The sequence below is a fragment of the Branchiostoma lanceolatum genome, chromosome 2 (genome assembly GCF_035083965.1).
Source record: "Branchiostoma lanceolatum isolate klBraLanc5 chromosome 2, klBraLanc5.hap2, whole genome shotgun sequence".
Lineage (NCBI taxonomy): Eukaryota > Metazoa > Chordata > Leptocardii > Amphioxiformes > Branchiostomatidae > Branchiostoma > Branchiostoma lanceolatum.
The window spans coordinates 18,018,528-18,041,578 of record NC_089723.1 but is presented as its reverse complement, the minus strand read 5'-3'; the positions used below and the strand labels follow the sequence as shown (position 1 = coordinate 18,041,578).

The window sequence follows — 23,051 nt, the reverse complement described above, 5'->3', positions numbered from 1 at the left end:
TTTAGTGCTAACATATTACAGACAATTCATGTTACATGCATCAAACTGACCCACCCATATCTCTGAACAGGCAACTTTAAAACATCACAATTCTCACCTTTAAAGATCTATCACAGCTTTTGAATGTTCGAGTTTCTCAGCATCTATACCAAGCCACTGTTTCCACAACTAACTTCCCTTTGCAAGTGACATAAACACATATTTTAACAATGGTGCATCTAACCTCATTGTGTGACAGAGACAAGGAAATTACAATTTGTATATTTCATATCCTCTTACTAGTAGATACACATTAATGTCATTGTGTAAAAGCTCATCTGCCCCCTAAAATACGCACTCACCTCTTCAATATGACCTTTTGTGAATGTATTTCATGTTATATTCCTCATATACTGAACACATACTGCACAACCAAAAATGCTTGTCTAGGACAGTTTAAGCTCCAATGCTTTTACAATACTTTATTGCCATAAGTTTTTAAAATACTCGGTAGAACCTTTGGTTTCATCACTTTGACTCCAATATCCCTTTTTATCCACATCCACTGTAGGCCACCAAAAATAGAGTTTGAAAAGTAAACTTACATACATGTACATGCACCAGTATTGTCTTCACTCAACAACCTCCTACTAACCCTGTACAGCCCAGCTACAGAAAGTATGTTGCAAGCAAAGTAAAACTAAAAAAAACATAGACTTCAGCAAAAGAATAACCCTGTTACCCTTACACATCTATGCAGGAGCCCCTTCGTTCATGTTTTCATCCTTCAGGATGAGGATAGAGTTGTAGATCTTGACGGCGGGGCCCAGCTTGATGTTCATGATCTTCACAATGTCTGCTTGGTTCAGCAGCAGGAAGGCCTCCCCATCAATTTGCTGAAAGGAGGAGTATAGAATGTAAGAATTCAGTGGCTTGAATTAAATACATGACACTACATGGATTTACATTACACCTTGAAATGTATGCTTGCCCCAGAGAGAACCATAGGTGGTCTTGCACATTGTATGTATGCAGCACCGCTCCCTCCCTCATCTATTCAACTGTACCAATTTTTTCCAAAAAACATGGACAAAATTGGTACAGTTGAATAGATGAGGGAGGGAGCGGTGCTGCATACATACAATGTGCAAGACCACCTATGGTTCTCTCTGGGGCAAGCATACATTTCAAGGTGTAATGTAAATCCATGTAGTGTCATGTATTTAATTCAAGCCACTGAATTCTTACATTCTGTTCATACCAAATTTAACACTTTCCACTAATCAAGTGCAACAATTTTCTTTTCTAGCTTTGACAATATTTTTACGCTACAAGGTTGATCTACTTACACCTTCAGTCTTCTGTCTCATCTACATGTATATATACCCTGTTACTTTGCTTGCTTTCATTGTGTCTTAACACTCTTCCTTCAAACTTACCTTCCAGTGCACATCTCCAAAATCTTTATTATCTTGAAACAAAGTTAACCATTCCTTTTCTTGAACCACATCCTCCTATTCACATCTTTCAACTACCCCTCTCCCCCTTGGCCCGCACCTCCTTACCTCATCCTTGAAGACATTGCCCATCTCCTCACAGCCTGGAAGTGTCTTCACAAAGTCTGCCACCTGTTCAATGGTCCACTTGGAGATGTCGCTACCCTTCAGGCTGGCGACGCCCGGCAACAGCTTGACGTGCTGATCCCAGCAGAGGGGCAGCTCCTTGGCTGGGTACGGCGTCATGGCGGACATGAACACCGACTGGTGCACCGTGTGCTGCAGGCTGTTCTCTGAGTCTGTCAAAAATGAGCAAAATCATGTCATCAAATGACATTCTAGAGCACATCATGAAAAGAAAATTTGTATGTCTACCACTTTTAATACCTGAATAGTATCAATGCTCAGTTAAAACATTGCTACATGTAATAACATACCTTTAGCCTTCTTGTTGTCTGCCTTGTCAGGAGAGCTACTGGAAAGTCTTCTGAATCTCCCTGAATTTATTATTCTGTAATCAAAACAGAAGGGCAGGGGGTTATGTCCAGATATATAAAGTGGTTTGGATGGAAAACACAATTTGCATAGTACATGATTTGAGTATAACATCATTGTCATGTGCCACAAAAAATACAATATCTTAGGAAACTGGCATGTATGATTTTACATCTGCTTGGTATGTTCCTTTTTGTTTGATGAATAAAATGCCTCACACTTACTTTCTTCTGCCTCTGCCTCTTCCAACACCTACAAATGAGATACAACCAAAAATAGGTAAAGATATATCAATGTTGCTTTCATAACAGAAGAAATGATGTGTTGATTTCAAATGTATGAGACATTGTACACATACTGGCAACATTTTACTCCAAGACTTTTTCTTTTACATGTATTATCAACCAAACTTTTGTATAATCAAGTGTGGTGAAATTGTGGTTGGTCTGCTTCTGACCTTGAGTGGGAATGTTGTGAAACTTCTGGTACTTGTGCTCGACCTTGGCCGCAGCCAGGGCCAGCTGTCGGGCACTGGTGACCTTGATCTTCATGTTCTGGTGCGCGAGGGGACAGCCGGACACACGGTGGTGCGCCGTGTACTTCCCCGTCACATGGCCTGATCCGTCACATCCTGGGGTAGGGCATTTCCTGGGGCGAACACAGATAGGGACAAATCTTCTCACATTTCTGTCAAAAACGATTAACTAACAACCATATCTGGAATTCTGTACAGCAACAGCAGACATATCTTATGTTAAGTCATTTCAATGTTGAAATTTTCTTTGCCTATCCCTGCCATGTTTATGCACTTTTGTCTAACTGTCTCTTGCAGATATTATCAAGGTACAAGCCTTTCCCATACATATCATCAGATTCACTCCACTTTCTTTGTCCAGCAGCTTTTCAGTGCTTAAATTTCTGCAAGATTGTTAAAACACCATAAATGCTGACAGTATAAAGTGTAGTGGAAAATCCACGTGTTAATGTTACTGACTTTTCCCCAGGTGACCTGTCGGCTGGTTCCCTCTCATCAGAGGTGGACTTGGACCCTCTGCCTGGACCCAGTCTGTCCTGCAGGGCTGACTCTTTGTTCATGTTCAGCTGGGAGTACGGGCAGCCAAAGGAGCTGAAATGAAGAAAAAAGGGGTTAAGTCAATCACTGTTCTAAAATCTAACCCTCAATTCAAAGCATCAGCACTTTAACTTCATGTGTATGTCCCATAAAAGTTACGGTCTTCCCTAGAGGTTTTGTAATCAGGCAAGAAAGACAAATACGTTTTGCAGTTCAAAAGGAAAGGAAAACGTTTGACTTTTAAGTCAAAACTAAATGAAAACGAAGGATTTCAATCATCGTAACACAAAGGGAATGTACAGTACCTGTGATGTCCAGAATACTTGGGTCCCTTGATGTGACCAATCCCTTTGCAGCCTGGAGTTGGGCATCCAATTTGCCTGTTGGACACAATGAATGTACATGAGTGCCCCCTATTGATCCTCAGACAATCTGCAGGCCCTGACCAAAGATTGACCATAGATTCTCTTACAGTTACTGGTAGTGTACTTCATGTATCTATGAACTTTACAAAGAGATAGTTGTGCTAGATCTATACAACTTCCTTGAGCATAGAAATAAATGTCATTTACAACAAGTATAGGAAATAAGCACCACTTACCCATCTGTATCCAAGTCTGCTGGAGCTGTGAGGTACAAAATGGAACAATAGCTCAGATTACTAAAGTGCATGATATTTTGTGAAAATGCATTAATGAGACGAAATATCTATAATTGACACTGAGGTACATTGTACAAACAGACGGTTACCCATAACAAAGACACAATGCGAAATTCTAAATGTCTGTAAAAGCTTATTGACAGAATTACAACACTTCTACTGCTTTCAATAAGTATTACAGAATAGAATAAAGATGCTCCTGTGTAATAATATCATTACAACTATGGCCATACCAATTTATTTCATTGGTTCTTGGACATTTTAAGGTGAAAGTGTAGCAAGTGGACATCATAAAAGCAGAGGGTAGTAAATTTCAATATGGCAGTATTTACAGTTACATTTAATTTACTAAACTGAGTGCACCGAGGCATTAACCTGGTTGTCAAACTTTGTTTTCATCATTTTCTTCCAGTTAAGCATATTTCTACAAAATCTGAGAACCGACCAATGAAATTGGTTCGGAATAAAGAAGGGAAAAGCACTCACATGGTGGGCCCTGTATGGGGTGACCTGTTTTAGCACACCAGGTGGCAGGGTGCATGTCTGGGCTGTCTGCATCCTCCCAGTAGTCATAGATGTCCTGCCAGCCGTCAAAGTGGATCTTGATACGAGCCTCGTCCGTGTCGGCTATGGTGGCCACACGGATCAGCGAAGGGTTGCGCCGGTCCACTGCCTCCATTTTGTACCCTTTCAGGAAGCCATGAGCGACTTTCTGCGGAAAACAAGGAATTGTAGGCAACGGAAGCTTAAAAACCTAAGAAACTTCCATCCTTTTTTTAAAACTGTAAGAGTGTGAGACAGAGAAGTGTAAATTCAAGACTTCTCAATATCCATCATACATCATTTAAACATTGTACTGACAGAAATAGTTCCCATAACCTTTCAGAGTTTGATTGGTAACTTCACTTTCATTGGTACAACTATATGTATTAGGAAAACTTTGAACTACAATCATTTAGTAACAGCCTGTTCAACTCAAGCCTTATATTGTACAGCATCCTCAGATAGAGTAATGATGTCGGCTGCAGTAGCACAGTAATATTAGAACAATAAAATGTATGTAACTGGTACTAACCGGTTTGAATGCCCGTGCAGGGACAGCCTGAGACTTGGTCTGAGTGAGGTAGTCCTGCCAGGTGAAGTGTTCAGGTTCTAGGCAATCTAAACGGGTCAGAAGAAAGCACATTTCTTCAGTACGGGTTAACTCAACAATCACATCATTTCTATCTTTGTACGACTAATTCTGTTATGTTTGTTGCAGTAAATAATGTTAACAACTGGTTCCAGTCAAGCTTTGTTAGATTTGATGCCGTAAAAAATACATCAGTCCTCATCTAGATAATGCTTCGACTACATGCATGTGTTGTGGTCCAAGCAATTGTTGTTCCAACAAATCCATTTTACTCAAAAAAGTAGCTCATTCTCTGGGAAATTTAAGATTTACACTCGTCTATTGCCATCATAGCAAATATATAACTTAGAGGAATTCCAGCTGCAATTATACAGCAATTAGCATAGTAGGTTGTTTGCTCTAATCTTGCCTAACTTTAGAATTACAGCTTGCGCCTTCGGACTGCTTTTTTTCTTTTCTTTAATCAGTTTGTCGGAGCCTGATGTTAATTGCCATCGATTTTTACGAAGAAAGGCAGCTCGTACATCATAATCATATAGATTATAAATAACATATGACATATTGAGACATATGGATCAACCACTCACCCTTCGGAGGAGTGAGGATGTTTGCTGTCTCCTCACACCAGCCCACAGGGTGGATGTACGGAGAGTTGGGCTCGCACCAGTAGTCGTACCCGTCGTCCCAGCCGTCAAAGTGCACGAGGAAACGGTTGTCCATGACGTCACGCACGGTGGCGACACAGATGAGGCTCTGGTTCTTGACATCGACGGCCTCCAGCTTCATGCCAACTCGAAAGCCATGAGAGCTTACATTCTGGTGAGAAGAAATTGTATCATTCTTATTCCGTGTAAGTGACTGACAAATTGTCCCTCAAACAGAGTTGAAGTCCTAACTACTCTCCAAGCAAAGGAATGGCTTCGGCTGTTCTTTTACGCGCTTTTATCTGGCTTTCTATTTTGTCCCTTTTTCTTCATGTCACCAAGCTAATGAAGAGTAGTCCTAACACAAATGGTAGCTGTTCTTTCTGTATCTTGAGCCCTTGTATAAACTGTAAGCCTAAAAACTGAAATGAAAGCATTCTGTCACAACAAGCAAAGAACAGTGACATCCCCTTCCTTACAATGTTTAATGGCTTCCTCTTAACTTTTAGAAGACTCAAGAATATCACTGAAGAAGCCATTTGGCACCCCATAGGTTAGAGTTAGGCAGCAGGGAGAACTTGAAACAACTAACACATACACACCTCATATTTGTCATAGTACTCGTATCTTGGCTTTGAGTTAGCACTGACTGGGGCCGGGCGGAACAGGTGTTTGGGGGCTGGTTGGGACTTGGTCACCTTCAGGTAGTTGTTCCAGTTAAAGGTTTCCTGGGTAAAACCTATAGAGAATATTCATAAATGGTTTGAGTGGCATTGAGAAAAACCGGAATTATGCACCAGTGAGCTCCATGCAGTGAGTGAGAAAAACTCTATAAAAGTATGTAAGGCCTGAAAATGAAAATACAGCTGAGAATGATTACCAGTGTTCAGAATGTGTTAGTAAGTTATAAAAACAACATGAACAGCCTAAAATGTTCACATCGTCATTTGGTAACATGCACTGTTCATGCAGGGCTGACTACAAACATTCAAACTATTCTATTAGGGCATGATAAAACAGCGGGTAAAAGACAACATGCCATCTCAACAAGCCACTCACCAAAGCCTACACCAACCATCCAAGCAGCAAGAAAAGCAGAAAGATGAAAACAAAAATTATATGTATAAACATCATGAGGAACACAGGATATACACATTACAAACCATATTTGTGCAAAACTAATGTGTAAAAACAACCACTGAAGCAAAGAGCATTGGCAGATCTGTGTTGTTCCCATGCATGCTTGAAATGCTTGTACAAAGCCAACATAATTCAAGACTAAATGTCATATGTGGCTGAGATGTTAATGATACAAAGCTACCTACATTAGTAATTCACAGAGGAGTCTTCATATACGTCAACAAAATGCTAAGATCCATTTTGCAGAATTGTCTAGAAAGCTATTGCTTTACTCATAAAGCCACGCCTAGCATAAACTGATGAAATTCAACCCTCCTAAGTTATTACAGTATTTTCCCCATAAAAAATCACCTGGTCATCTGAGCCAACTCACCTTTTGGTACAGACAGCTTGTGGTTAGTTTTCTCACACCAGCCGACAGGTTTGATGTCCACAGAGTCGGCGTTCCTCCAGAAGTCGTAGCACTCCGAGTACCCGTCGAAGTGCAGACGGACACGGTAACCCTTAATCTCAGCCACGCTCAGCACACAGAACACGGAGGGGTGCTTGGGGTCAACGCCCTCCAGCTTCATGCCATACTTGAAGCCGTTCTTGCCTTGAGGGAAGGGCTGGTGATTTCAATGGGAACAAGATATAAAAATAGTACTATCACTTCTGCAAAGTTAGTTGTGGGAAAGATCTTTTGCACATACCCACTTTCAAGTTTTGAAAAAAAAAATTCTGACCAACCATAAAACTACATCCAGTACTATAAATATAAAATACAGTATACTTAACTTAAAAATACACAGAGTGAAAATGCTTTTGCTGTCTTTTGAAAGGGAAGTTAACTTCCCAATTTTGTTGATATTCAGGTATCTTACAATTTTGTTTAAGTCACGAGGAAAAAGAGTCTCAAAGAGTTGGCACTTTCTTAAGATGTGCAGATGTACAGGATTAAGATGTCAGAGATCTGTACATGTGACTTACCTCCTTAAACAGCTTGACAGGAGCTGCCAATGCCTTCTCTTGCTCCAGGTAAGTGGCCCAGTTAAAACCCTTTCTTCTTCCTAGCAAAGAAAATCATGAAATTTTACATGAATGCAAACGTGAGATTCACGTCATTATGCATCTGACTTGAATTTACAGGTTCAAGTTGAACCAAAAGGAAGAAAATACTAGCAAAATTCAAAGAAATCAAAGTTCGTCATAAACAACATAAAATCAGAAAGATCATGAAAATCAAAAATATACTATGAGAAACCGACAAACTAGGTAAATGATACATCTGAATATGACAGAATCTGACAGAGCTATCATCTCATACCTAAACCCTCATCTATCTTGTACTAAATGTTCTATCCAAATATGTCTACAAATTTCAATAGAAATCATAGCCCAGAAGGCAGTAGCTTGCCAAACATTCATATATTCATCTACCACAGCCATCTTTGACTATGGCTTTTACATTTTGAATCCCACAGAATTTCAAAAGCTGATTCAACATTTAGCCCATATTCTAAGTTTGAAGCCAAGCATCATCATTTCAAGTCTGTTGACTCCCTTGAGCCAGTTCAAACAGCTTTCTTTGATTGACAGCTCAGTCAGACTATTCCACCTCACACATGTAGATACCATGTTTGATGACTCTAGGCTCTTTACCCTCCTCTCCTGTTGCTCCCTCGGGAGACAGCTTGATTGTCATTTTCAGGTCACCGTGAGGCTTTTCCTGCAAAAACAATAGCAGAACATTGATTGTTTTAACTCTTTCTGCCCCAGTCACATACAGCTACACTGTACATGTACATGTTATTGTGTTACCTCTCTACTAGTGGCTATTCAACAGCATAAAACCATGTCAATATTTGGCATGATCAATATGCAAAAGAATACAACAATTTTAGGAAGGGGGTTCCATAAGGGCTGTAATAAAAAACAATCCCTCTCTATAGTTGCCTATCATTATCAAGTTTTAGGCTCAGCATCTAGCTACATTTTACATGTTATTCCATCCAGAATTATCAGAATATGCCATAATCAAGACACAACAATATGATCATGAAAGATTAAAGCCTCTGACATGACATTTCCCTGATTACCTGGTCATTTTCCTCCTCTTCAGAAAGTTGAAACTTCTTAATCTTCTTCTTCCTCTTCTTGGCAAGCATCCTCTGTTTGGCCAGCTGCTCTTGAATGTGTCTTGAGAAGGAGAGGGAGGGATACATAATTTACTGGCAAGTTCCTTATATTCGACCATCTTTAGGACCTGTCCATTGCATAGGGAAACCTTAAGGCCAAAGGTCACCATTACCGTCATGCGCAAAAGGTCCATTTTAATGGCATAGAAATCGCCTTGTATATGCTTGTTAAAAGTAGCTGTAGGAGGCCTCTTTGTTGGAAATGTTGGTGTTTTTGAGCTGGAATTGACAGGTAAGGGTTGTGGCTATTTCATTTAGTTAGAAAAACAGGGTTTTAGCTATGTTTGAAGTGTCCGGTACACTTTGAAATAGGTGTAGTTTGGATGTGATCAGGTCTTGTGAAGGGGGGTCAAAGGTCATCTCGCCATGTTTTGATAGAATTTCACCAGTTTGCGCTGGTGGAAAATCGGCGAAACTCATTAGATTGACACTTTAGAGGTCAGACTACGCTGCCAATGTGAGTTTTCCATGATCTAAACTTCAGGTAGGTGACTTTTAACAGCCTCTTTCTTATATATTCACTATTGGAAGACTAGGGGCCCGTGAATGGTGGACTTCAGCCTTAACTTTGCTACATTTCAGCAAGCTTTGACTAAGGCAGGCGTGCACACGCACACACACACACACAACTCAGCAGTAAAAATTTTTGGTATCATACAGGAGTTACCTTGTCAAAATATACATGCCTATCCAACACTTTTCTGCCTTTGTTTTAATCAACTGCTCAATACAGAATTCTGGGTTACATAAATCCGCCACTTTGAACTGTGTGTTTGAGAAATCTCTAGCGCAGCACCCCCCAGGTACATGCACAGTTAAGATATAATGGAGTGCATTATACTGGGGGACGTTGGTTTGGAGATCTGTTAGACATATCGTTTCAGGGTGGCGGAATTATGTACCCTGGTGGAATTAAATTACATTTTTTTTAAAACTTTTAAAACAACCCTGCCACAATACCCACTTAGGTTGGTGCTGGTATCTGCTGGCGTATATAGCCACGCAGGCCTGGCTGCAGAATCGGCCGGACTTCAGGAAATCCCCCGGCACGCCATACTTCCCGCAGCACTCGCAGCAGTGGATCTCCCCCATCTGCACGAGCTGGGGGTCAAACGAGGCCGCGGTGGCGGAGGCCATACCAGTGGTGAAGTCTGGGGAGTACACATGCATGTTGGTGATGACTCATGGACAAAACGGCAACTTTTCAACTAACAATTTGTACCAGGAGGAGGAATAATGGCTGGAAAGTGTTTTACTTTCTTTTGATGATACTGAAAATTGGCAAATGTTTGGAAACGTCTGCTTATTTGCAAATATGAACTTTGCGAATATGCTTCATTTGTCTTTTTGTACTTCAAGGCTTTTATCACTTTCTTTGCAAATGCTTTCACATATGCCATGCTTGCTTTCTACCTTTGCTTTCTGTTTCAGTTCAAAGGATCAACTATCCCTGGAAAACCTGACTATCAGATCAATAATTATTGCTTTTTCATGGCCATGTGAGTTTCCCTGGGGAATGCTTACCATTTTAACTACGTGCTGAGTCATTAAAGGTAGTAAATTTAGACAGAAAATTCTGATTTCCATATCCAAGAAGCTAACTTCAACAAACACTGCCCTCTGTTCCGAGATGGAAATTTGCTTGTTGGGACAGAATTTCAACCTGTCTGTCAAAATCTAAAAGATTTATTTTTGTAAGCTTAAAATGACAGATTTAACAAAGAAAATTGACAACATGGGCTCCCAAACAATGAGTGCAATGGAAAAAAATTCAAGCTGGAGATAGAGCTGCACACCTTATACATCGCAAGCCAATAGTAAATCTGATAAAGATCAGGAAAAGCCCAGCACTGCTCACCAGTTTTCCCCTTCGCCTGAGTGCTTGTGACGGTGGAGGAGACAGAGGATGAGGAGGTGGAGGTTGTGGCGGAGTCCTCGGACCCCAGGCTCCACACCGACTGTTCCCCATCTTCTGTCTCTACGGTACTGATGATCTCCAACGTGCCAAACTCATTCATCTTAAACTGGGGAGAGAAGCAATACATGTCGGTACTGGGAAGTTACACAATCCTTCAAGAACCTCTTCAGATCTCTTTATTCTCAATGTTAGTGTTTCCTAAGCAATGTACAGAGTAATGAGGGATAGCGTACATTACCTGCAATCATATACGTACTTCTCTCTACGTACTCTTTGGATGACTACTACAATTTGAAAATTACCTAAATCTTCATCTTTTAAAATGATACCAGCATGATGTAATACTTTATTTGCAAGACCCCAAGTGGAACTGCAATGTCTCTAAATGACTCAGCATTTCAACAACAGTATTTCACTGGACTTATCATGTTGATGACTAGGCATAGAAAAGCTTGGAGTCTGACAAGGGAGGGGTTCCTCCAAAGGAGCGATAACGCCCTGGAATGATGATCGTCATGTTGTAGACAGACATTCTTGTGTTGAAATAAGATACTAACTCCTACCTTGAGGTTACTCCCAGGTAAGGTTGCTATTCCATCCTTCCATTCCATGGCTGAGATGGGGTCAAAGTCACCTGGAGTAGCCTCAGCAGATTTCTTCTCTTCTCCACTCGGTTCAGCCTGTTGGGCCTGAGCCTGAGCAGCTCCCCCATTGGTTACCGGCTCAATTTGAACCTGGGGCTGCCCCTTGGCCGGTTGTTGCTGTGAGTCCTGCTGTAGAGGCTGGGGTTCCTGTTTTACCACCACAGGGACTTCCTGTTTCACCACCACAACTGGCTGCTGAACCTGCTGTGTTGTGAACAGTTTCATCAGGTTGGTTAATCAGTATACTGTAAGTGTAAAAAAAAATAATTTAACGGTTCTCAGTGGCAAATGTGCTAGATGTTGGCACATCGGCAACCAAATCTGCAGTGTATTTTTTGGCACACAGTAAATTGACAGATTAGCCAAATAGGCTCGGTGGGCGTCACTCCACCGTCCGGGAAGGTAGTGTAAAGTGCCTTTCCCAAGGGCACAACGTCGGGGCATGGTGAGCATAGAACTCGGGACCTATAGATTCCGAGTTCAACGCTCTAACCGTTACACCACGCCGACGTCACTGTAAGTGTAAATGCATTTAAGTTCACAGTTGTTTTATGTTTACAGTTTTTGCAGTATCTTCTTCATCACAAACTTAAATCACCACATAAATGCTTCCGTCTTCTGCCCGCTTACCAGCTTGTTTCAACTACAAACGAAAAACCATTGTTAAAACTCCATTTTCTCCCTACTGCGAAATTGAATACATTTACAGTATATTAGTTTCTTGTTTCACCAACACAACCAGATAGATTTTATCTGCTGAATTTTAGCTTGGCTTTCTCAATGACCTCTACTACTCTTTATTTCTTTATTTGAATTTACCACATGGAAAAACAAGTGGAAGGGAGGACAAAACAGGTGTATCAACACCTTTACAAGTTGTCCTCCCAAACCTGAAATGATAATAGAAAACAATACGAAACCAAATCTAACAATAAACATTAGACATCAAAAGTCAGTAAACATGAATATACAATTCGGTAACAATTATACACAGAATAGATTATATACAAAATTATCAAATATCATTATATACAGAGTAAAAAGCTAATTATAATACTAATGTAGCCTTAAAGCAGTGCATGAGGCACTCTTAGCCACATTGTGATGTAGTGGCAAGGATGCGGTCCCAAACAATACTGGTATCTACTTCTCCTTGAACTTTGTGATGTAGTGGCAAGGATGCGGTCCCTAATGGGACTCACCTGCTGCGGCGGCTGCACCTGTGGCTGTGCTGCAGCAGGAGGCTGTTGTACTTGCACCTGAGGCTGGGGAGACGGCTGTATCTGCAGCTGGACTGGTTGTGGCTGTACCTGCGCCAGCTGTAACTGCACCTGTTGCGGCACCTGAGTCTGAAGCAGCTGTGGCTGTGTCACCACCTTCTGTGGCTGGCTGATGATTGGAGCTGCAGTAACTGGAATACAGGAACGTGAAAGGCAACATGTTTCACAAACTCTGACATTTGTTTTTAGTGTTTTCACCAATTCATGTGCACCATTTAATGAACAAATATCATATGTAAATATATGGACATAAGTTGTGCTTTGCCAAAAATATAATTGCAAAGTAGTTTTCGGAGACTTTCTTTTAGATATCTAGAAACAGAAGCGGTTTTATGGCTGTAAAGGCCCAAATGGTAATGATTACACGTCATTGACTACTACTAAAATGTTTTTGAAAAGGTAGCAACATAGATGCCAGGTGACAATGGTGGTCTTTTGCAATAATATCCATTTTACTAAATATCTTACATTTTTTGGTTCTTTCTAACCCTTCATGAGAGGGAATAAAAAACATGTTCATAAGATAACAAGCTGACATAAAATAACTTGTTGCTGAGAGAGTTGTGAAGCTATTAGCTATACCTTGCTGTGTTGCCATGGCAGGTTCTGTCTGCACCAGAGGTAACATGGCTGGAAGGGTGGTCACTGTGACTACAGCTGCCTTTGGAGCGAGCGGCTCGATGATGACCTTTGGCTGCACCACTTGTGGGGACGACTTCAGGATGGCTGCAGTCTGCTGGGCGTCAGGGCTCAGAACTGTTCCTTTGAAGACAGAAAACCAAGCAGGTTAAACCTTTTAACTTCGACAGCTAGTTGATCTATCTCCTTTTCAAGTGAACATGAAGCTTAAGAGATCCAAAAGCTGGTAACAAAAAATAAATCAGATTGGTTAATCTGACACTGTTATAAACATGCTTGACCTTTTCTCTGGACATCCATGCACCAGAAATACACAAACTTTACCCCTGGTATAAGCATCACAAATCAAGCATAGCTGGTGACATTAGAGACTATTGTAAAAAAAAACATTCCAAGGTAAATCAGATTGGCCTAGATAGCCAATACCACAGATGATTAACCAGCAGCATATAATGGTCCATGAACAGTTTCATCAGTCGCTGCATAACAAAGCCCTCAGGAACGTGACAGACGGTCACCAAAATGTTGGTAACTCAGGTGCTAATCCTGGGAAGGGCATCCTCGTTGGGGCTGCACCCGTCTTTCAGAAGGGACGTAAAATGAGGGTCCTGTGTCCAAGTAGATGCCTCGAGAACAATAAAAGGGGAAGGGCTAGCAACCCCTCCCTGAAAAATATAGCCTGCCACAGAAACAGCAAGGAAACTTGCTGCCCTATATGTACCACTATGAACAAATACTGCAAGGGTGACAACAACATAAAGGAAAGTGCACAGCATAGCCTACCTGGCCTGACCACCATGTTTGCAGGTTTCAGGTTGACAGGTTCCAGCTTGACCTTCTTGGGTGCAGAGGGCTGCAGCTCCGCCTGACTGGTGGGAGGGGGGGTATTTGTTGCCATGACGATGGTTTCACAGACACAACACCTTTACTTAAGATTCAGTCACCTGTGGGAAGAAATAAAATAGCAACTAAGGATCAAGTAACAACATTTATCACACAAAGATGTTTATGTATCACCATTCTGAAAATAAAATTTCCAAGCTTTGAGAAATAAGAAAAAAATGTATTGAAAGAAGATTAAAACATTGAAACAATTAAGGTTGCTGCAATGAATTCTACACATTTTTACTTGTCATTCACATCAACACATCAGCTACTAGTGCTTTTATACTTCCAAATTGCAAGAACACAGCATCAGGGTTTTTTTTCTCAACACTTAAAATGAAATCCTCCAGAAATGATGGATTGCTGAAAACAGATCTGATCAAAACCCTGCAGCGAGCATTCCATTAGCATTCCTGGAGTTTGATTTCTTGTTGAGATTTCAGGCATGTTTTTCTTGTGGAGAATAGCTTAATCTAAAGGAAACAGTATGCAGACAATCCTCTTCCAAAGAACGTAGCCTTATATTAGTTACAATAATAGAACTTATATTAGAAGGACCAGGCTTGGATAATAATTGTACTTTGTACTATGTATAGATCTTGAAGGTCAGAAGTTCGACGATCAAAGTAATATGGATATCTTTGGCCATCTGGCATCATATATTATTTATGTAACAGTGCAAAGGACTGCTTTCTATATACTTCATATGCCACTGACTCACAAAAAGGTCAACTTAAACAGGAACTATGTCGGCAGATGGATTCCTTTATTCACCTTCTTCCAAAGTCACTGTTGCCTTCAACAAATACCATTTGAAAAAAATATTAATTTAGCCAATTCTTTTATTAATACAGAGGTAATTTTAGAAATTTGGCATTTGCAAACTACTGATGCAAGGTCCCAGGGTACATTTATGTTTGCATATTGGGTAGACAAATCTAGAACATCATTCTTGATTGATGACTGTATATTCCATGAACATAAAACCTTTGCCCTATGACCTACTGACTTTATACCAGACAACCACTTTTTTCAGGTCATCCGGAAAGAACCTAATCACTTTCAAACCGTAAAAGAAAATATCTCAAATCTGGGGTAACAGAATTATGCATATGGCAACACCAAAAGTTAATGGCTTTAATTGGCTTACCATTATTCCCGGCTTCTTTGACATTGCTAAAAATAGTTCCTTACCAGTCAAACACAATTGCTAACAGTAAGTAACACTACAATTATATCAATCTATATTTGTTTACCTTTATTGTTACATTCTGTTTATATCTTGCTGCCATACTTGTGACATGACCTTGCAAAATGAAATACACCTGAAACACTATTGCTTCCCCAAGGAGGGCAATTATATGCTTATGTGGCAATTATATCAGGCATTTAAAGTACCTTCTTGACCTGAGCTTAGTCATAGCGCTTGTGGCTGCAAATAGAGCTAAATGTGAAATAATGAGAGGACGACACAATACGTTAACATTAAACATTTTGTAACTGTTGAAAAAAGGTTCAATTATTTTCTACGGATGGCTAATAATTCTTTAATTTATATTTTACTCCAATAAGGAGTCAACTTCTGGGAATTGTTTTTTGCACTGTTCACAAATGGTGGAAATGCAAAATAATGATGCCAGTATGCTGAACAGATGGTGTGAAAGTTAACTACATGTACATCAAGATTTAGTTATCAAGAATATTTCAAGTATATTCCTAGCAGGAAATCTAGATTCATGTGATTTTATTACAAATCATTCATATCATAAAAGCGTGAATGAATATCAAAGGAGTTGAGGGTGGACAAGGTCAATCTCATATCATTCATAGTAATAAGGATGAAATCACCCACGCAATAGTTTGCATATACCTGACCACCATGACTTAATGTTTAAGAACAAAATTTCACTCTCAAAACCTAACCCAAATTTCAGAAGACGTGGAAGAAGGGGCAGTGGCATTTAAAGGTAAACAATTAATTACATTGATCTTGCATTTCTGGAAAATGGCATTTTTCACCTCAAGTGATACTGTCTTTTCTGAAACGGTCTGTCTTTTCTGAAACAGTCTTCCTCATCACATTGGAGAGCCATTTCATAACTACTCTTACAAAGGAATATGTTATTAAAGGATCTTATCGCCTATCAATTCTTTTTAACCTACTGTATGCACACTTTGCATAATCTTATACAAACAAAATTATATCTATGTACTAAACCACTCACTTTTAAGAGTGTTTCAATTGTTGTTGATTTGAAAAATCCTGCAATACTGAAAGTCAAATGATACTGGTAGGTAAAAGTGGGCCTTCTATAATTACTAGGTGTGTCAAAGGTTAGCCAACACAGTCACTGAGTTATGCCAGGGTCAAATCTAGCCTGAGGCATCGCGAACAAAAGAACAAGGCAGATCAGAATGCCTAGGTCTAATCTAGCATAATTTAGATGCAGACAAATTAAGTACTTAAATACGGGTTCTGTACCCTGTAGCCTACAATGAAAGGCATAATGCCTTCTCCTCATATGACCTAAAATCACCTGAAAATAAATAGTTCCGTTTTTTACAGGCAATGTTATGATTCAAAGGTTTGCATAAAAAGTTTAACAAAATCCACTTTTGTTCAGGTAGCCTGGCCTCTTCTACAAAGTTCTAGTAAATTAAATCTTGATGTGGGACAAATTATGATTTCAGAATTAAGTACATTTCTTTCTTTAGACAAATACATTTACATGTTAATCAAATATGCTTTATTTCTTTTGCTCAAGGTTATAGTCACACCATGTTTAGCAATGACTTCAAGTACCAAAGGGTACTACTACAACTGTACTAGGAAAAGAATGAAAAGGCCAGGGCACATTTCTGGAAACTTTCCAATATTCTAGACTGTTCAGGAATAGTACAAACTGTACATCATTCAACTTTGATGATATAAATGACCCTTGTGAGATGTGTCACAGAAAGACCAGTGATTAGTTCCCATAGGTCCTAAAATACATTTTTGAAAATTTTGTAAAGCATATCACAAAATAACTGATAATCATACAATTAATAATATCATCAACTTAACTTTGAGCAGCCCTATCTGGTCGTGATTTATTTATGTTTGCCACAATAAATGAAATGTTTGGTCGTTTTAATGTAAACGCCAACTCTCATGATTATGCCGGGTTCCCTAACCAGTACCGCCACATTAAAAGGAAAACAGTGAATTCAAAAGATCTACTAATGCAGCACCAATCCCGAAGGTATGCACACTTCAGATATCCAGGTGTTAAAGATATTTTTGAAAAGGCCTTCTAAATGTTAACACCAGTCTTGCAGGCCTGCAATCAGTCTTTCTTCAAATCTCCGCTTTGTCCTTAAGGATACTCCACAGAATTATGAGTTGACTACTTTAAATGCTTTTCAGCAGAATGGAGCATCATAATCTATAGATACTTTCAAAATATGATATTTTCATATTTCTGTTTCATAAATCTGTTTGAAAATTCAGCAGTAATATTTATGCTGTTAGTAGCATCTTATGCTTATCTCAACTCAAGCTTACATGGTATGCAAGGATTCATTCTATCTAGTAAGTAGCATTACAACTTACAAGAATGATTCTTTTGTGTTCCACCTCCTTATACAAATATCATATCTTATACAGCACTTTGCAGATTTACCATTTAGTCTACTCTTAATTGGCTGTTGTTCCAATTTAGATCCAATTTAAGAACAATAAAAAATGGAGTTAGCTAATCACTGCTCTTGAAAACTAAGATGTATTACTAGATGCATATGAAAGTGTTGTTAGTAAAACAATGACATGACTGCAATGGTATGCTGACCTTCAGCGACTGACGTCACAGCGCATGCATATTGTGCGCATTACCAGCAGGGCCCTGCCTAGTTGGCGTAATGGACAAATTTTCAGCAGTCTGAAAAACTCACTAATCCAATCAAACCTAATTTGTCTTGCCCAATCAAGCGGGTATGGTGGATGGGGGCAAACATTCATCTTATGTATGATTTCACAGTTCGGCACTACTGAGGGCATTGCAATGACTTACTTAATGGCCACCTATTGAAAAGCAATACATAAATGTATCGTGGGTCGATTGGCCAGGAGGATAGATTCTAGGGTCTCTGACTGTGTCCAGAAAGTAAAAAAAACAAACCATTTCATTTACAGGTTTCCAGCTTTACTTTAAAATGTCTATATTTCAAGTATTTCATTGCAAAATAGTCAACAAACCCTCCTGGAAGCTTTCTTACCTTTTTTTCACTCTGTTTATTCAAAGTAAATGGTTTGTAATAAATCCTGCCAAACATCACTAGATTGAAAGCTATGGGAAAATTGTATTGGGAAATTATCACACCGGTCTTTTGAACAGTAAAACTGGTTTTGAAGAGGCAATTTCTGCTTTCCACAGTGACCTGATGCAACTAAGATTTGTCTCACATGCACTGCAGGGAATGTAGGAGTGTTCTGGAAAGGTAACTTCGGAGGAAAACCCTTTATTGAACCTCTTGACTTGAATCCATTTCCCCAGGTATTTTTCTTGACAAATATAGATCTTCCCAGTTGTTCCCATGTACATAAAACATTTACTTAAATAACTGGCTCTTAAATCATAGCATGAGACCCTATTTAAAAATTAGTGGGAACAGAAATTGCACTTTTGATAGACACATGCATGTACACATAAGGTGGAATTACATGTGATGATGTAACACCACACCCATGTTGTAAGCAGACAATTAAATAGCAAAAAAATACCATGAAATACAAACAAGTTTGAACGTAAGATGTATTTACTGCTCTTAAAGTTGTGAGACAGAAATACAAAAACACAGTTTTCTTACTTTCTTCTCTACCATCAAAAAAGGTAAAAGTGAAATTGGTCTGGACTGAGAATGATATATCCAGGTTGGAAGAAAAGCTATCCAATGTATGCATCTACAGAGAAGGAATAATTTTTATAAAATAGGGAAGCAGACTAGTGGATTGAACAGCAGCAACAATCAGTGTTTAAGGTATAGAGATCATCAATAATACTTAAAGGTAACATGAAACTGTACAGCGTTTGGTAATTTCAGCCCCTTTTTTTCATTACTGGAACCTTGAATTAACTAAACCTCCATTCGCCTATTGTCTGACCCGATCTTTTGTGACACAACACCACAACAGTGCAAATGTTCTCACAGACATAAAGTTTTCCATATGCATATGCCAGTATACCTCTGGGTAAATGTACATGGATAGTTTAAATAATATAACCTTCTGTCATGTCAAAAAGTATTTTCATACATTTCACAACAAACAAATATCACTTGAAAATGTGACACACCCTAAAGTATAATAATAATGGTAGCATGGCCACAATATGGTTCAAGGGGACAATACCATGGCATTGTTTGAAGTGGTCTGCACCTGTTGGTTATAATACCCCTCCCCCCAATTGTCTCCTCACAACTATATCAAAATGAGTTAAAACAATAATGTGAACAAAACAGGCTGAACAGCAATGTTAACTTGAAATTGACCATGGAAAAATGTCATCTATTAAAATGGAACTTGTATTCTTCACTTGATATAGCTTATAGCTGTCAATGATGACTGCATGTTTGGTGTAAATAATACAATATGTACATTTTGATGTTGCTACATTGTTGTTTAAAGCATACAATTTCTTTTCTTCAAAATATGAAGTACGACGAAAATGTTGGTTTATAAGTCTTCTGCTAACTAACATAAGAACAAAAGAAGAACTAAGTTTTTCTAATGGCAGCTGGCTCATCAAAAACGGATGATTCAGAGGACACATGGGAATAAACAAGTGCATTTATCCTACAAACCAATTTAACCTTTTCATACGAAATTGAGGCCAAATTAACAATTCTATGGGTTCTTTGAAAATCCTGTTCCAATTGCAAGGCGGATGTTCAATTGGTGTTCTAAAAAGCAATTTTTCCCAGGTGTTAATTGAATTACTGGTAGTGCTGATCAGTCAGTACTAAAGGTGTTTTGTAAATCTACTGGAAGGGATATATAACCTTGGTCAAAACATTCAGTCGAGAATATAATTGCCGTCTAGAACACCACCATTTTTCTACAAAAACAATGTACGTTCACGTTTTGTTGTTTACAAAACAGAGTGAGAAAAATCAATGATTTTATTTGTACTTTCATCTTGGGTGTTCGTTAGGTTTGGCAAAATATTATTGTACTTTCTAAGGTTTCATTAACGTTCACATATCTTGTTCCCCACTTTCTTAGCTTTTGCAACTTTCACAGCTATGACTTACTGAAGAATTTGTTTTGAGGGGGCAGAATATCAAAGTTCTTGATAAGAAATACTAAGGTATTCTTTAAAACAAATTACCTGTAATATGTACAATTTCACCTTCAAGTCCTACAAAAATCAAAACCCAAAAGAACAGTGCAGGAGAATTTGTATCACATATATGATATAGTGAGACGTGCCTTGTGAAAATGCCTTATTAACCTATTGGTAACTTCCTTGCCAACCAGAGATGATCTTTTTCTGAGACATTTTAGCTAAAATCAATCCGTGAAACTTCTAGTTTCCTGTTCAAATATTCTGAAATGGAGAAGTGGGAATCAATTGTCCACCATTGTTCCAAGCAAGTAACCTCCTTGTTCCAAGACACTTTCTGATTCTAACTCTTTTCCAAGGGGAGCAACCCAACCGATATCTATAAAGAAGTTTACAACAAATTTTCAAAACAAGGAAAAATCCTAGACCTGACCATTTAATAAGTATGCACTTCCTTTGCATATCAATCTGCCATCTCTGATAACCTTTCTCGCAGAAAAAAAGCCCTTTAAATTTTGAACACATATCCACTTGTGCTAAGCTTATTGTGTGCGTGATAGAATTGGTGTCACTCAAGACTGCTTCGAGTAACTTGATTCAACTTGATTTTTCTTATAATGTCATTCCAAATTGAAGGCTAGAAAAACGAAAGAGTTGTTTGAGCGGTGCACCCCCACCTATGCTCATCAGGTGAATGGTTTCTCCCTAAAGACCCTTCACCTTTTATGCAAATGAGTGGCCCAAATTATATCCTAACCAGCCCTTGGGGGTCTGCTGACTACACAAACTACTTTTTGCAGGTTGACTTATTCAAACAATATCTGAATAGAAAAATGTTCATCTCTTTTGAAAACATGCAAATTTTTTAATTTGCTTCATTTGCTTTTACTCTGGCAAATACTTAAATGACCCACAGAAAAAGAAAACCTTGTGCAAACATCAGTGATGTTAGTAGTGTCTAGGGACCAAAATGTGGTGACCAAAGTTGACCTAATCTACCTTCCATTCATTCTTTCTTCTTCTACCTTTAAGAATATGGACATAAAGCACGTTTGAAAATACCAACCAACTTGACTTATTCGTTTCTTCTTTATTTTTCACCATATTTTGACGGGAAGGGAATGTTTAGAACCTGTTTTTTTCGCGCTGCAAAAACGTGGCATCGAGGTGAAACACAATCTGCACCCCCAAAAATGGCGACACGAACACTGCGGGCAAAAACAGCACTGCGTGGCGCAAAACTTCCGGTAAAACTCGAGAATTCCAACGGTCAAACCGGCCCAAACCACCATAATCTCACTCCTGTGGGTATTCGCTAGCATTTAGTTACATATTTGGATGTCTGATTGGGGTAAAACGAGCGTAAATTGCGACTTTCTTGCTTAGGAAGAGAGTCCTCGTGCAAGTTTGGGGGATGGGCATTCAAACCTCCATTTCCTCTCAACACGGAAAACACACCAGCGATCGGAGAAAGCGAGAAAAACATAAATTAGCTGACGAATAGACAGACTACAACACCTTAGACTCTTAGTCTAACAACTTTTCTAAATGTTGAGAGCAAAATTTCAAGGTCAAGTCTCACTTAATGTGAGAAAATTGCACTTTGTTCCATGCACGTCACTCAAAAGTCGAAGCGAAAGAAAATGTTCGTCAACGCTAGAGAAACAACATTACCATCGGTAAAACGTCTAAATTTTCGACTATTTTCCGGGTAAAGCTCTCTGACAACTGAATAAAAGTAAAGAACAAATACTTGTCTTTCGTTCTACATGCTTTCTGAATGGGCAAATTTTAGTTCCTGTTCCAGAAATAAGGAAAAAGTAAGATTTTCTCACCAGTTTTTCCCAAGCGCCATTAGAGCCACATTCGGATGAAGGTCCGTAGAACGCATGCTCAATAGGCTCTTCCATCAACATTTCTCCCTCCCGCATGGAATTTGATACGATGGTCTGGCGTCAGTCCTTGGCACTAATACCAACATCAAATGAAAATAATGTATCTGTTTTCCTTGGTTTATCTAAGCTACTCTATCAAATAAAAAAAGTGTATGGCAGATAAATTACCGATAATTCAACTAGTTTCCAGGACTAAAATCTTTAGCCGAATGTAGAAAATTAAGGCCATTCATTTGCAAAAAAATAAAATAATGAAAACAGAAAGGCCTAGAAAGGCTCGCGGCAACTTAGATTGTTGTTCGTCATTTAATTTCAAAGTCTTCCTCATAACCTGATATCTAATTTTGAATTCTTCCTTATAATCTTAATATGTTGAGCACAATATTTATTTCGGTTTGTGTTGTTAGTCTTGAGGCTAATCATGATTTGGCCACAGCTATGGCGGTGATATTTTCCCTTAGACTAGAGGTCGTTATGCAAGGGCCAAGGAGTATTCCTGTAAACTCGCTCTGCTCTGAGTTAGCACGGTTCTTGACTTGCTAGTGAAACAACCAGCTCCGTGGATATAGTGGCACAAAACTCAACCTAAACTCGTCAGCCATCAAAGTTAGCAAACAATGAGAGGCGGCTGGGGAAAATGCCGGCAAGTCAGGAAGCATCCGGGTCAGTCC

The 23,051-nt window shown here is 39.2% G+C and overlaps 1 protein-coding gene across 3 annotated transcripts; it reads right to left on the bottom strand.

Annotated features, from left to right (window-relative positions):
- Positions 1-682: 682 nt before the first annotated feature.
- Positions 683-22,427, bottom strand: LOC136427705 (lethal(3)malignant brain tumor-like protein 4). 3 transcript variants are annotated; one of them, XM_066416790.1, is made up of 23 exons: positions 22,321-22,427; positions 14,061-14,221; positions 13,221-13,400; positions 12,561-12,769; positions 11,278-11,562; positions 10,655-10,820; positions 9,761-9,947; positions 8,698-8,797; positions 8,234-8,327; positions 7,589-7,668; positions 6,993-7,227; positions 6,082-6,218; positions 5,423-5,651; positions 4,779-4,864; positions 4,190-4,415; positions 3,644-3,668; positions 3,348-3,422; positions 2,965-3,096; positions 2,428-2,618; positions 2,195-2,222; positions 1,913-1,986; positions 1,545-1,774; positions 683-875 (listed from the first exon to the last, which is right to left on the bottom strand). In XM_066416790.1, exons 2-23 carry the CDS (start codon positions 14,173-14,175, stop codon positions 732-734), a joined length of 3,228 nt encoding a protein of 1,075 aa, XP_066272887.1. In that variant the 5' UTR covers positions 14,176-14,221; positions 22,321-22,427; the 3' UTR covers positions 683-731. The 3 variants fall into 3 exon arrangements, with proteins under 3 accessions (XP_066272887.1, XP_066272889.1, XP_066272888.1); XM_066416792.1 differs by having other exon boundaries at positions 8,261-8,327; XM_066416791.1 differs by having other exon boundaries at positions 11,278-11,559.
- Positions 22,428-23,051: the final 624 nt, after the last annotated feature.

Bases quoted from the DNA above. Each gene is read 5' to 3' on its own strand.
- LOC136427705 (XM_066416790.1), bottom strand. From the start codon at position 14,175: ATGGCAACAAATACCCCCCCTCCCACCAGTCAGGCGGAGCTGCAGCCC. The intron at 3,097-3,347 runs GTACTGTACATT...TCTTCATTTCAG, and splicing joins AAGTATTCTGGACATCACAG to CTCCTTTGGCTGCCCGTACT. The intron at 2,619-2,964 runs GTCAGTAACATT...TGTTCGCCCCAG, and splicing joins GACAGGTCACCTGGGGAAAA to GAAATGCCCTACCCCAGGAT.